The sequence below is a fragment of the Tinamus guttatus genome, unplaced genomic scaffold (genome assembly GCF_059628265.1).
Source record: "Tinamus guttatus ecotype Peru unplaced genomic scaffold, ASM5962826v1 Tinamus_guttatus_pri_ptg000004l, whole genome shotgun sequence".
In the NCBI taxonomy this organism is placed as follows: Eukaryota; Metazoa; Chordata; class Aves; order Tinamiformes; family Tinamidae; genus Tinamus; species Tinamus guttatus.
In genome coordinates, this window is record NW_028288538.1 from 10,767,159 (window position 1) to 10,782,776 (window position 15,618).

The 15,618-nt window shown below is 42.0% G+C and overlaps 1 protein-coding gene across 7 annotated transcripts; it reads right to left on the reverse strand.

The window, feature by feature from the left end:
* Window positions 1–596: 596 nt before the first annotated feature.
* SEMA6D (semaphorin 6D) lies at window positions 597–13,712 on the reverse strand. 7 transcript variants are annotated; one of them, XM_088519433.1, is made up of 18 exons: window positions 13,571–13,712; window positions 13,089–13,200; window positions 12,429–12,489; window positions 12,238–12,300; window positions 12,057–12,158; window positions 11,697–11,787; window positions 11,308–11,427; window positions 10,751–10,839; window positions 9,795–10,012; window positions 9,557–9,688; window positions 9,188–9,343; window positions 8,927–9,100; window positions 8,037–8,177; window positions 7,878–7,955; window positions 7,159–7,250; window positions 6,751–6,807; window positions 4,731–4,898; window positions 597–2,626 (listed from the first exon to the last, which is right to left on the reverse strand). In XM_088519433.1, the coding sequence occupies exons 1-18, from the start codon at window positions 13,677–13,679 to the stop codon at window positions 1,323–1,325; spliced, it is 3,267 nt and encodes a 1,088-aa protein (XP_088375559.1). In that variant the 5' UTR covers window positions 13,680–13,712; the 3' UTR covers window positions 597–1,322. The 7 variants fall into 7 exon arrangements, with proteins under 7 accessions (XP_088375559.1, XP_088396477.1, XP_010210880.2 ...); XM_088540351.1 differs by having other exon boundaries at window positions 8,927–9,094; window positions 13,571–13,687; XM_010212578.2 differs by having other exon boundaries at window positions 7,159–7,220; window positions 13,571–13,687.
* Between the last annotated feature and the right edge of the window lie 1,906 nt (window positions 13,713–15,618).

Genomic DNA, 15,618 nt, shown 5'->3' on the forward strand with positions numbered 1-15,618 from the left:
TTTTTTGGGGCGCTGTTGAGAGGGTTTTTTACACTGGCACTCAGGAAATATGTGCTATAGTGAGAACACTTGACAGTTTTTTTTTTTGTTTTTTTTTTTTAGTACTTTTATCATTTGCATGAATAAGGCACAAAATGCACAGATTCAGGTAAACTCACACATAGTATTTACAGAATATTGTCATTACCTGCATGACTTTGGAAAAAAAAAAAAAAAAAAAAAACCTTACATTACACAACAAAAACAAATTGATTGCACTACTGTTGAGTTTTCACAGACTGCTTCTGCCAGGCCAATTAATGTTTCTTCCTTTCTACTGACAAGAGTCTATCAGAGTGTAGGGCATTACTAAATGCAACAAACCCACAACCTTCGGTATGACACAGGCCTCTGCCAAGCAAATTGCTGATTATTAGCTGCCCTCAAGGAGAAGTGCAGGGCTGGATTCACAGTGGCCAGGCAGGGATGGGGGCAGCAGGGCTCCCCACGCCAGCCCCAACGCTGGGGTTGCGCTGCAGAGCTCCGACCGCAGCAGCGTGACGAGGACGGGCCGCGTCCGCGCTCCCTCGCCGGGCGCCTCGCGCCGCGGCTGCCCGGGAGGAGCCGCCTGCTTCTTCAGTCATGCTCAATGTAAACAATTCCATAGCAAAAGAGATGCAATGGGAAGCTAAATACACCCTAGTGTGTACAGTACACACGCACATCCACACACACACACACGCACAGCTTTATCTGTGGCACCAACAAAATGCCACACACATGGACAGGAAAAACAAAAAAGAAACAAAAAAAAGAATGCTACAGTTGGGCCAGAGACTGAATTCCAGCAAATCGATTATTAACTCAGATAGTCATTGAGACATTTCCATTTTCTGACATTTGTGCAAGAGGCAAGGTGAATGCATACATACTAAAATGTTCACATTTAATGGGAAGGACCACGTTTAACGGCAGTCTAAAATGGAACCCATTTTTCAAGTATTTGCTCACAGAATTTTTTTCCAGGAACTTTTTCAGCTATTTAGAACAGTAAAGTAGCCCCCACCCCATTGTGCTACATGTCTCCTTAGCTCCAAACAAAAGAAATGTAATGACCAGCACTTTCCTTTGTTTCCTGTTTGCTTGCTCCTAGCAAGTGCACAAAGTCTTGCTATAGCTCCATGGTGGCAAGACACAGATGTTGCTGAAGTAAAGACAGTTTCTTTGGCCACTTTGTTCTTTTTAATTACAAGCAAGTCTCTGTCTTACGTGTCTCCCACAACAAAGAGCATCTCACAACCTACACAGGTCGATGCCACGCTCCTTCCTAGCACAGACAAGTCCTAGTAGCTGTATTTGTTCAGTGGTCTGACTGAAGTGGTCTGAGGAACGAACGAGGGTTTTGGGGGCACGTCGGGTTTTAGGGAGGGTGTCCTCTTTATGCCTGTGCGAGGAAGGGTGCCGTTGCTCGTGTAACTGCTTTGCCTGGACAAAGAAGGCTGCAGGTGGACGCTGACGGGCGTCCCTTGCATGTAGTCCATCTTTGTGCCTGCCGTGGTGGGCATGTACCCACCACGGTTAATACTAGGCTGTCTGGATAACAAAACACCATTTGGTGAGTTTAAGTTTTTAGGAAGGGCAGATATAGAATGCCTTTGTGAGGAATTTTTGTGATACCCTCTTTGCCTTTCCAAAGAGGTCATGGGTACTCCAGGCGTGGTGGGAACGTCCACCCGCTTGGTGGGACTGTTCCGTGGGAGCGTCGAGGGAGGAGAGTATAAAGATGCCTCCCTGTTGGGAACTTTAGGTGGGATCTCAGACATATTTCCCATTGGATCCAGCATTAAAGTCTGGTGGGCCACTTGAATATCTCCCATAATTGCTTTGGGATTACTACTAGGTTCATTTAAGTGTTTCAGAAAATCATTCAGGGTGTTCCTGGAATCAACAGATCGCCTGTGGTCTCTTTTGCTGGATGGTTTTGTAAGTGGGTGATCAATATGTTGCATCTTTTTGTCTGCCTTGTGTGCGTTAGAATTTGAGAACGACGTGTTGTAATCATGGGTCGCGTTGGGAAGGACGATGGCGCTGGGAATATGTCCGTGACTTAGAGGAGAATGGGGTGGAGGACTGGAAGGAAAAAACTGAGGGCTTTTTAGCGGGGCTTCCTTTCGCGAGGCGTTGAGGTTGCCATGCGCTTTGTCCGACTGACTCTTCATAGCCTGCATGGTCTTCTGCTGAAGGACGGGTGTAGATTCGGGGGTTGGCAGCGCGGCTAACTCGGGAGGCTGGCCCCGAGGGTCCATCATCATGGCCTTCGTATCACCGTTGGGTGGCAGCTCCTTTCTGCTAGTCAGCAGGTTTGTGTAGAGCTTGGGTGAATCGATGTTTTGTTGATACTCCTTGACGGGACTATCAAACAACCCATTCAGTTTGGCAAAACTCCCGCTGGAGTCAGTGCAGGACTGGGCCGATTCTGCATCTTTGTGTATTTTTCTGGATTTCCGTACAAACATATCCCGGTAGCAGTAAACAGCCACTCCCGCAATAAAGGCTCCCAGGACAAAAGCAGCAAAGACACAAGTGATTAGGACATTCATATGTACCATTTGGTTGGAATCTCCTGATTGCACTTCCCACCTTACACCTGCAAAAGACACACAGTATATGATAAATGACCACGCAGTTCCCAGTGCTCATTTCAGAAGCAGGCAGCCTGCCTCGGGGAGGGCAGCAGCAGCTACTCAGGGCAAGTTAAGAGCTCTGCACCTTGCGTTAGCTTAACTCAGTAGGATTCTGCCATCTAAAGCACTGGTGAATGGTAATAGTTTTACACATAAAAGGTACTATGTTAGTATCTGTCCACATGAAGGTTTCCCATTTTCTTTGCTAATGAGGAATGCTTGTCAGTGCTTCACTTCTTATATTATACTTGGTTATAAAGTATACTCTATTGGTTTAGTCTGTCCCCAAATCTCCTTTAAGGCTCACAAATAGGGGCTTGCATGTTGTTAGCACTAATGATTTCTGCTAGAAAATTGAGGTTAGAAGGTGTTATTTGGCCAGACAACAATTAATAACTCACGGATGGATTTCTTTCTCAATTTCCTACCCAACTCATAAATCAGTATCAAAAGAGAGAAAATATTACGCAAATGTTGCATAAAAATAACACACATACTGTGTTGTTATAACCGTGTTAATATGATACTGTGCAGAACATATAGTTTGCTAGCCTTGGAGAGGTACATTTTGTATTATGTAAGCATATAATTCTTAAAATTCAATACTATGTTATTCTATTAAAGCACTAATTTTTTCTTCTCTTTTTAGTCCATAGTGATCATACACACTGGCACATCATTTAAAAACCTTGCAAGGTTAAATGATGTTATAAGAGATTGTTAAAATTTAGAAAACTTTCAGCTTAGACCAAGAGGTTGAATATTGGATTAGTTTGTGCTTCACATATTAATACAGGCTCCCTTTGTTTTTTGAGATTTTATAGCGCAACCACAGACATATTTCTTGCAGCTAAGACTATGTTAGTTTTTAATGAAAGTAATTCTGTTGTTAACTATCCCAAAGGATGTTAAAATGAAAGCGCAAGAGTGAAGGAACAGATTTGCTTTTGTTAGTGGCAAGGCCTTTGACCAGTGTTAATGTTCAGGGTTATAGGTTTTAGTGGCACTGTGCAGAAGAAGAAAAAAAAAAAATCATGTATAAAGTTCACTAGCAGCTATGGCACAAAATATGACTGAGAACCAAGAGCAAGTGATAGCAAAAATTTAAACAAAGCAAAATGGAAAACAACGTCAACAAATTAAAATGACAAATGCACTGCCATAATGGCTGATAGGAAACCTGATATGTTTTGGTGAATGGTAATAAAACAGGAATGGTTTTTAGCAGGTGAGATTTTTCAGCAAATACAGAATTGTGCAAACATGTCTGTCATCCGGCTGCTCTGTGTGCTGGTAAAGACTTGCTTTAAATTTTGGCTCTGGGATTGGAAGCTTTGGTTCCTCTAGCTGACGGCAGCACTGTTCAGTTGAACTGAAATCTTTAATTTGAGTCTCTCTTAGCTGAAAGAATGGCCTACAGAAAGGTGAATTGCATGTCATAGATGCCTCTCTTAGTGTTCAGATTAAAAGCTGTGTGCATGTGTGTGTGTGCACTGAGATGCTCCGTAAACTTGTGCTCTATACCAGAGAATAAAAATTCAGTGTGTCCTGACTCAGATGGCAGCCGATGTGCCCCCACTTATAGCATGGATCTGTCAAGGTGGGTTCTGTGATTTATTTCCCCTCTCCTGCTCCCAAACCCCAAAGCATTATATTTATTTTAGACACTGCCTGTAAACAACTATTCCTAGGCAATAGTAGCCTTATCCAAACTGGACTGGTGTGAAACTTACACAATCGAAGTGAAGGTAAGGCTGAAGTTACTTTATTATTATTATTATTTAATGCATACAGAACTCCTGTTGAGTTTGATGGGAGCTTTGGAGCACCCCATGAAAAGAGGCTGAACTTTTTATCTGTTTCCCATTATAAGTGCTAAGCATCACTTACTTCTTTGTACAGCAGATAAATAGGCATGAGCAACATGATTGCACTGTCTGCATAGTCACAGGAAATGGGTATAAACTGTAGCCCAACAATCATGGCTGTTATGTTTAAATCTTAGAAAATGCTGAGACTATCAGGTTTCCATTCAGCTGCAATATATTTTCCCTGGTAAGGCCTTACCCTTTGGGACACCTGATAATGGATCAGAAAAATCAGAAGTGTTTGGGTCATCTTGAACTACAAATTTCCGAGAGCCAGGCACTTTAGGTTTCCAGGAACCAATCACTTTAGGTGATATAACTGGGATACTTGCCATTGTGGTAATGGAAGCTGAGGAGAACTCCATGTCTGTGGTGGCAAACAGATTTTTATTAATGTGTATTACAGTCAGGCTTTCCTCAGTGTTTCATGGCACATCTAAGCTATAGCTGGAGACAGTATTTAATGGGAGTTACATGTCAGAGTAAGACGTGACCCCGACACTTTCCAGAAGTACAGAGGGCTGATTAAAATCAATCAGTTGAAAACTTTAAGTAAAAAAAAAAATACATTAAAACATCAACAGCTGCTAGACAAAAAGCTAGAGAAGTCAAACATGAAAGCAGTGCAAAAGTTACAGTGAGCAATTGGTGGAGGTGAAAAGCACAATTTTTTCTACTTAATTGCTATATTGTTCAGTGGAGACAACATATTTTGCTGTGTTTTAAATATCTTCGGCGGGAAAAAAAAAGAAAAAAAAGAAAAAAAATAAGCCTTGGAAAGACACATGCTCATGACAGGTTACTCCTGGAGAACCAGCTGAGTTCCATGAGTGCCATTACAGTCTACCAGGACCCGCTCAAGTGAGTCCCTGCCTTGGAGAGGGGAGAAGGATTTTTTTTTTTAGCTTCTCTTTTATACTGTAACTAAGGAACAAAGCTGTACAGATTTGCTTTAGTTTATTTGCTGAATGGAATTGCTATGGCCTAGGTGGAGACAGCCACGAGGAGGAGACAGCCCCAGTCAGGTTTACAGCTGGAGTCTACACTGCCCACAAAAGTAGCATTTTGTGTACGCTGGTCAGATCAGTTTAGACACCACTGTCTGTGGCCTGAGATCTGACTGAGAAAAGTGAGTACTCAAAAAGCATGCTAATGCAGGACTTGAAAATCAGGTTCAATTATCCCTGTATCCTAAAGTATCACTTTGAACACTCAATCGATACAGTACATATTCATGCAAGTAAGTTAGCATTTTCCTGTAATGACTCCTTCCTAAACGACTCTCTAGCCTACATTATGGTAAATAAATCTGGAAAATAATTGTTTCAAATATTACTTCTTGTCAAGCTACAGAAGTGAAAATATTATCAGAAACCAAAACACAAAATAATATTTTGTTGCACTCGTACAAATCCACCATGCAAGTAGAGTCTTTTCAGATCTAGCAATCAGAAACGTGCCTCAGTTTGAAACTAGAAATCCCATTCCAGGAGGAAACGCTGGGAAATAATGGCTGGGGCTTGCTCCTGTTGAAGTCACTACAAGTTCTGCTTTTGAGTTCAACAGAGGAGCATTGGGTCCTGTCCCCCTGAACAGCAGGGGCTGAGAATGGAAACACTGCTGGAAAAACCACTGACAAAGGATGTAAAAGTCCATCTGACAGCAAGGCATCAAGTTTTCTAATCCAGCTTTGTCTACACAAGTCCTCATTCAGCTACAAAATTCGTGATGTTGAAGTACTTCCATTAGCACAAACTCCTTAAAACATTTCAAAAATGTAGAAATACACATTTTAGGAAATGTGTATTTGTGCAAAAGGTTTGCTGGGAAAGAAGGAAAGGGGAAAAGGAGAGGAAAGAAGGAAGATGATGATATTTTGCCATTCATCTACTAGAGATGACCAATAGGGGCATTCACAAATGCATGGCTGGGGATAAGAGTAAAGCTTAGTGGACTTTCGTGCAGTGAAGATGTCATCTATGTTAATCAGGCTCTTTAATAGAAGATGTCTCAATAAATAATGAGCTGTTAACATGCGACTACACAGGGTGAAGTGCTGAGTGAGAAGAGTCTGACTATCTTGACCATCAGTGGGAATATGAGTAAAAGCACAAAAATGGAGGATTGCCAACTGTGCAAAAGGAAGGAAAAAAGGGCTGAAAATGCTGAACTGAAGGAAAGTAAAGGGCATTAATTCAAAAAAATTAAAAAAAACTAACCAGATGTTGGGCCGCCAAATATTTTGTAATCTGGTGTAGCTGTAGTAGGCAAAATTTCTAAAAGAATTAAAGGAACAAGTAATCAGTGAAAAGTAACAAAAAGAAAGCAAAAGATCTCAAACCTGAGTGACGGAAAATAAAAACTAAAATATTACTGTTTTTTAAAAAACAGATTTGTCAGTACTTTGCTGTAGCCCCCAAATAGCTGTAAATTGGTGAATGGGAAGAAAGGTAAACTCTGCCACCCAGGACCAAAAAGCTCAGCTTTGTGAACATTCACAGTAACGCCAGGTGATGTGTTCATCATGTTACTGACAAGCTCATCATAAATTTAACATCCACAGTGAAGTGCAGCCACAAACTAGTGCTGGCACGTTGTAAAAGAGAGCAGCAGTGGCTATGTCTTACCATGGCAGTCCCCAAGCTGCGCTGTGTTGCCGTATTCTACGTCCTGGATGAACCCTCCAGTGCTGTGGTTGTATGAAACAAACAAAGAGAACCTGCAATTAACAGTATTGGTAGGGAAACAAAGGGTGATTTTATTTTTTCTTCTGGAAGCAACAAATGGAAACATATTTATTCAGTCAACTTAGAGGTACAAGAGCTAGTATAAAATTACATACAAAAAAAAAAAAAAAAAACCAAACCAAAATTATTTACAAAATGCACAGGTGACATCAAATCTTTAAAATCGTATTTGCTTATATTGGCCTAGCTTATGTATGGAATCAAAATTCTTCTTTCCCCAGTCCAAAACATGTATTTTCTTATTTGCGTTTGAATGCACCCAGGCCATGAGTGTGCCTGGGAGGGGATACTGCACTGAGCTGCTTGGCTTACAGGCAGTGATTTGTCACCTTGCTGCTTTCCACTGCTCTTCCTACAGAGCTGTTTGGCCTTACACACATGCAAAACTCCACTGAACGCAAATCTTCATGAAGAGATTCTAGAATTAGGTCAGACTTTAGCATTCTGTTCCCTTACCTAGACAGTACATGAAAATAACAGCTCTAAAAAGAAGGGAGATTTGTTAATTGAGTGCAAGGGAACAGGCGTATGATAGAGGCTCTTGTGGTCTATAAAACATATGGTAGAGATGCTGGGCTAATTTGAGCAGCAACACTTACAGCATGCCTGGCGTCACTCGTCCACAAGCCTCGTGGTCTAACCAGCCGCAGTACGGGTCCCGGGCAGCAATGCATGACCTTGCAGGAGCAAAACGTGACAAAACTCAGGCGCTTTTCTTTTACTTCCTTCCCTTAAGAAGGATTTGGGAAAGGACATACTTTTTACACGCTCCGTGCCGCTCGCACCGACTCAGAGGAATCCTGACGACGCAGCTGGAGAAGGCCACGAAGAGCACGTGGTGCTCCCTGTCCAGCTGCAGGGAGAGCACTCGTCTGTCCTCCTCGCTCTCAGCGATACACCTGTTTTGCAGAATTAATGCAAAGCCCTCATTTTAGCACCTGTGGTACTCTGTGCAGTGCTTCCACTGGGAAGGGTTTGATTTACTGTCTGTGTACATTCTGAAATGCAGCATTTTAAATATATAAATGTCTTTGCTGCGTTATTATTAAACAGTGCTATGGGTTATCAAAAGCTGGCTTCTGGCTCTTATTTACAGCTGCGTGACAATCTTGTTGAACTATGTAGGGAAAAAAAAATCCACATCCCATTTCCTTTGTACTCTCAGTTGGCATAAACATCTCAAGGGAGCAGAACAGGAGTCCTGTACAGAGTGCCCAGGGAGCCTAATTGGAACGCTTCCATTCCAGAAGTCTCTGCTCCAGAATAAACAAGTTTAAAATGATTAGAAGTGGCTTATCTATTATTGGTCACCCTTCAGAAACCCTGAAGATAAGCTCACATCATTTCTCTTTAATAGCAGTATATAGTTCTGATGTTTGATATTCAGGAAAAAAGTGTATCTACTTGCAGAAGTATTAGAGTGTGTCACTGACGTCACTCAAGTGGAATTGGACTGTTCACTCAACCCATGAAAAATGGCAAGTACCCAAATATTTTCAGGTTATCCAACACAAAAAAACCATTGTGGAATGACAAACAAGTGATGGTGGTGGTGATAGTGAGTTGTTTTTAAAACGATTATTTTTTAAGCTAGCTACCAAGGACTAGAAGATGAGCTAAATATTTTAGATGTTGTGGTAGTACTTACTTTGCATGATTATAAGCTTCAATTTCTTCCAGTAATACACTGTCATTCAAAGAAAAAGATCTGGTCTTTGCCAAGATTTTAAGTACTACTCCTGCTTCAGAGCCAACAAATATGACTGTGTAGTTCTGGTAGGGTCCAGCAGCATGGTCTACTGCAATTGCCGTCAACCTGTATCTACCAAAACCAAAAGGCCTATCATTAATTACCAGCATGCTTTCTTGTTTCCATTTTCAAATCTGTTCTTCCTGAATGAAGCCATACCTGACACGTGTTTTTGTAAACCACGGCTCCTCGATGATTGAGGGGACAGCTGAATCCATCAAAGGATGAGACTTGATGAAGGAGAGCGTTTCGTCTGGGAAATCAATGGAGGTTTTGTAAGCCTCTGCTAGGCCATGTTTTGCACAGCAGCCAGGTCTGAAAGGAGAACAACATTGTTTTTCCTCTTGGTATTTTAGTTAATGAGAGCAGCCAGCCTACTAATGAGCATTCGTATGGCTGAAGTGTAAAGCTGGGCTCTGTTTTTACCCATGAGACACTCAAGCTTGTAGCTGTTTTAAGGTAGCTCTTTACAAGGGCAACACTACTGCATCAGGAGCAAGAGTTTTTTTTTTTTTTTTTTTTTTTTACCTTGGCTTTGGTACTTTGTCTTCAGGTACAGCCGTCCATACAGAGTCAGGAGTCTTTTGTTCTTTAAATCTCCCTTTGAAGACTTTCTCAATGTCATCCATGCTGAAAGCGCACACTGCTGACCCGGGGATGCTGTCGAGCAAGGGAAATCATTGCAGGAACTCAGGCTGCCATAGCACCAAGCCCGGCACCCGCGGGAGCCGGAGAGGCCTTCGCTGCGGCGCGACGCCGCGCTCACCTGTTAAGCTGCGTGGTGAACACACCGACGACGGTGGGGACCCCGTTGATTTCTATGATGTCTGTGATGGACTGCAGCACATCGAAGTAGAAGAATGAATCCCCAGGAACGGAGCAGTTGAGCCGAGCCTTCAGGAAGGAGGTCCAGTGTTTTTCCAGGACTCTCTGGGACCCTCCCATGTCATTTTTGCATATGCGAGCCACCCGGGAATACACAGCCTGCCAAGGACAAAAAAGAACAAGAGAGGAAGGCTTGAGAGCTGCAAGGAAAGCTGGGCTTGTTTCTGGGCTGTTAATAACACGCTGAGGATAATTTTGTTAACAGGAAGATAGTTGCCATTTATCTGCATGGACAGGAGGAAAGTAAACAACGTTTAGCTGCTAGCACACGGGCATCTTAATGCATCACCAAGCAAATGCAGCTCCTCCAGCTTGGCCCTACCTTTTCTTCCCTCATCAAAATCATATTGTTAGTGAGATTTAAAGAGTTTAATTAACCACATGTAAAGGAGTGAATAATTTATTATAGAATAGCCTTCCATGGTGAGGCAAGAGGATTATCTGCTGTGTTGGTATGACTGAATTATTCAATATCTAGCAACATGAGAGAACCTTCTTTGAAACCCTCTTCTGTGGTGTTTTCTGTTGCTCCCTGTTTTCTTTAATAAGCATGAAATACAAAAACAAATCCACGACTTTCCACAAGTGCTAAAGAAACAGCAGCATTAAAAGATACCTGTAGAGAACTCTCTTAACAACAAGGCGGAGAAAGTACAAACAACTTTATGGTTGAAGACTGCTCTCTTTTTTTTTTTTTTCCCGTAAATTATAATGATGGGAAAACTAATGATCCCCGGTTTATATTGCAAACTATGCTTGTTACTGAAGCTGCTTCCGGTAGATCTCATTCTGATAAGACTTCACGGCTACGTGACAGCTTACTGTGATGACACCTACCTTGCCTAAATTATTGTGCTCTACAGCAATTTCTCGAAAGAAGAAATAAACATAGTTCCCGTATTCTATGGCATGGAGGAAATGTGGCTCTGTAAGAGAGAGCAAAGAGAAGGTTACTTCATGGAAGGGTTTGCTGGGCAGAAGACCCCAGGCGCCTTGGTGGCCCCTGCACAGTTCCCTGCCGCTGCGGCTCCCTCCCGTCCCACCACGCTCGGGCTCTCCGAGCGCGGGCGCTTTCGAGCCTAAGCGAGCTCAGAGTCTTTAAGGTTGGCTAATGGACTCTGAAAGGGCCTCAGAGGGATTGCATTTCAGCTAGGGGCTTTGTTACTGCAGATTCATTCACTGATGCATTTAACGAAGATTTTGCTTTATGGGCATTAAATTGCTTTCTTACTATGATCATACTGTATCAAAAGCCACATACACACCGATGTTGTGGCACATGGGTGAAGATGCTGGCTGTGAATTACCTGCCCCCCAGCACCGCTGCGATTCTGCTCACAGAACAGAGCTCTGGTACACACGGCAAACACCCCTCCTCCCAACCCCCAAATTACCTTTTATCCATTTGGAATCATACTTTATTGTTCTTAGGGCAGATCCATCCCCCATGCTGCGATAAATAACAGCATCACTTGCCAGGAAATCTGCTACTGTTGCTGAATACAATTTTCCATCTAAAATGGAAGTTGAAATGTGGTATTAAAAGGCCTTTAATAATACAGAGAACCTGTATTCTTTCCCATTTTTTTTTTACTGCCACTCTTCCCTAAATTGCTCTAACCTATTTATTAACAGTTCAGCTTCTAATCCTTTGGAGGCCATTTAAAAAACTTAGGATCAGAGGCACCTTGACACCTTTAGCTTTTCAAAGCTTTCTTTAAAAGCCCTCTGGTTCCTTTGGTGTCATTAATCATTTAGACTCATTACAAGCGAAACTTCTTACCAGCAAAGAGGGCGACATTGGTTTGTCTGGCATCAAACGGGCATCTTGCCAGACCACTAATTTCCTCCCCGTCATATTCCAAGGTGCTCAGCTAGAGAAAAAAAAAAAAAGGGTAGTAGTGTCATTTCTGTTTTGTACAGTGCCACAAGAGCATAATACTGTTTTCTTCCAAAACTTAATTTGGCCCATTGGCTTCTGTCTGTTTTTAATCTCACCTTGAAGCATTCTCCATAGAATCACCCTGGATATTCTTGCTATAGCACAATTAGCACAAGCAAAAGCAGCACCAGATTAATGACACACTTATGACATGCTTAAGACACAGATTAATGACACACTTAGGACACCCAATGTTCTTACCCGATAGTATCTGCACATAGGATTAAACGCGTTTGTCCCACAGACAAACACCATCTCATCGTTTCTTGGAACGAAGACTTTAATGAAGTTATGGCATTCATCCTGAAAAGAGAGTAAGACATAAGATTTCACATACATGATATTAGTGTCTTTTTCTTTACAGTGTATAGGATAAACTTACCTTATGTTTGCCTTTCATAGCACAGTTCTCTCTGTCCTGCTGCCTTGATCTCCATGTTAATTTCTGCTTAAATCAAACAAGAAAAGGAAATGACTGACTCTCCACAAAAATCTTAGTAATAATGATAATAATAATAACAACAACAAATAAACCTTTCCTTACCACCTCCTTCGCCCCAGTACCTAACTCACCTTGCTTGGAGTAACTTCTGATTTTGGAACTTCATTTAAGTTTACAGTGTAAACTTGATCCCTGTTTGCAAAGGGAATAAAAAGATACAGGGGTATTTATTAATCTATTGGACTTACTTTGATAAGATAAATCTATTTTTATAGGTTGTTTTGATAGACAAGAAATATCTTTGAAACCCATACAGATTTCCTTTTTTCAACAAAAGCAGGAGGAGGTTGAGCTTGGGCGGTAGGAGATATTTTTTGTTGTTGTGGTCCTCAGGAAGCATCTTTACTTTCCAGTTACCCAGCTCTTGTCTTTCCTTACTACTGAAGCACAACCCAGACTGTAAATATCGAAGTGTTTCAGCCTTATTCCTACATCCCTGATGTGTCAGTGCAAGTTTAAAATGATCAGGAGAGGTTTTTATCAGAGCTCTTTTATCAGTAACGAGGGAAAAGGGTATTTGATCATTGGTTTTAGCATAACTGCAGTAACTGCAGCCTTCAAATCCAATTTTCATGCACTGACCACAGACATGGCATATTTCTCTAGGAAGTCCTCCTCCCATTCTAATTTTTGTCATATTCTGCAGATTTTTCTAAATGAATTTTACACATTAATGCAAAACCAGGATAGAAAAGAATTTTTATCTAATGAACTGACTAAAGGAAAATTACCTGCCAGCGATATAAAGTGTGTCTCGAATTTTCAACATCAGTTGGAAGTCCAGTCTGTGCTGAGATTCATTGCCTGAAGGGCGTCCTCTAAATACTGGATATTGCCTTGAATCTGCAAGTAAAAATGGGCTACACCATCACTCAGGATTATAGAGCTAAAGAATCAATATATGGCATTGATTAGCTGTATATACTAGGTGTAGAAGGGTTTAAACTAAATTCCTTGAGTAATGTCTTGAATATAAATGAAAAAAAAAAGATGGCTAATGTCAGCAAATGTTCTTTTTCCTGAAGTTATTGCTGTATTTCTGATTGCTTTTTTAAGAAAATGATTAAGTGCTCTATTAACGATACAAAGCCAGTAAACACATTTCAAGGGAAACATTTTTTTTTAGCTACTCAAGGCAAAAAAAAACCCCAAACCCCCCAAACCTGCATTAGAGCTTTCTCCCGGGTGGCTGGCACCATTTGCAGTTGCTTACAGTGGTAGTCCACGACGTTAATGGGGTCCTCGTCCTCGGGGAAGCTGACGGCTCCGCTCAGGCCCAGGCTCGTCAGCATCACCCAGGCGCAGAGCAGGGGAAGCCTCATGGCTGGGGAAGTCGGCGCTGCCTCTGGGGCAACACTATTTAACTACCTGCAAAACAGGGACGAGCAGGTGAGATTGCAGCAGCACAGGATAAGAAATGTGACTTCCGAGAGAATAAAAAGGTGGATTTTGTCTTTTTTTTTCCTCTCCCACTTGTGTTTAATCACCAGCAGCAGCGGAATAAATTGGAGCTTATGAAAAGGCCTCTGTATGTATGTCGGTGGAACATACTGCTGCATGACATATTGATGTTTGCTAATTTTTTAGCTGGAGTTGCCGGCATTTCGGGGGAAGCTGATGACTGTCAGCCCATTTAATTCGTGAGAATCACAAACAGAACATGCAGGCTGCTGACCTGGCAAGAAAAATTGTCAAACTTGGGATTAGAATTTTAATTAAACTGCAATCTCTTTCCATCCCCTCTATCACGGAATGTCAGCCAATAAAACGGTTTCCCCATAAAATACCTCAATCTTTTCCACAAAAAGCCATGACACACACAATCTGTCTGAACATCCATGCTGTGTTTTAAATTTATTGCGTGTTTCTAGGCTGTGGCACCATAACGCTAAGCCTACCATGCTCATTGCCAAAGACCTTATGTCTGCGAGCCGACACGTGGCACTCTGCCTTGTGCACCGACGTGCACGTGCAGAGCAAATGTAGCAATGCTGCCTGTGCAGTGTGACAGGGCTTGTCACACACGTCGCAAGGGTGGCAAAGAGGCTGGCGGCGGGACGCGATGCTGAACTGGGTCCCCAAGATCTTCCCTTTCTCCTAAATCTCTGCAGCAGAGTAGATGGCAGATAACTGAGCAGCACTTTCTAGACTTGCTTTTTTTTTTTTTTCTCCCTTTTTTTTGTAGTTCTCTATAGATTATACAGCATGTATTATGGCAGGACCACAACACTACATAGCAAAGCTTTTAAGAGGGGAAGGAAAACAATTTCTCCAACTAAACCACAGGGATATTTTAGTGAGCTGAATGCAACTACTCAAGTTGCCATTTGGGTAAGATGCAAGAAAAAGCATCTCAAAGTGAAATGTGATCTTTAATGACCACAAGTGGTCTGGGAAGGGGCTATGATTCCCATTAGAAACCTGGCAGATGCATCACTGCCCCCCCTCCAGTGATTCGGGGCATTCATTCAGCCCTGACTCACCGCTCAGAAAGCTCTGAGTCACCAGCCCTGTAGTTGCTGAAATCACTTCTTAAACTCTTTAGCTAATCAGGGAAAAACAAAAACAACAACAACAACAAAAACCCTTTCAATTCTAGTATTTCACAAACTGCTGGGAGAGGTACACACTGCCAGCACAGAGTGCCAGGACTGATCCAGCAAAGTACGTAAGTATTAATCATTTAATAATTTGAAAAGCAATTAAAACAACAACAAGAAACCCTTCGTAACAACACTTAACCTTTCAGTAATGTTTACTTGAGATGAAAAGACGGTATTTGTTAATTGATATTATGGCTGGCTGGGGCAAGACTCCCTCCTTTTGCAAGGCTGCTGTGCGCTGTGCTAGTCTGTGATGGGACTGGCTTAAATGAGACAATATTGGGTGATGGGGTGGTTGCCAGGGGGAAGGGGTCTGAAAGCCTCTGCATTATGGCCTGACCTGAAAATAAGCATTTTTCTGCTCTTGATGATATTTCTGTATCTCAGTCTACCAGTCCAGAACGGATGGGCTGTGCTCCTAGTCGAGATTGATGAGTGCAGTGGTTAATAAACACTAATGATTCCTGGCACTTTCCCTCTGCTCTTCCTTGTCCTGACATGGCCTCTTCAGCTGAAGCATCTTGCATGAAATTACTAATGAGCAAACTTAAAACAAACTGGAATTAATAAAGTTAGGCAAATTAGTTCTTTCTTGTGAAAGCACCATCAGAGCAAAGTCCTGTAGCACAGTGGCTCCCGGCCACAAAAACAAATCATT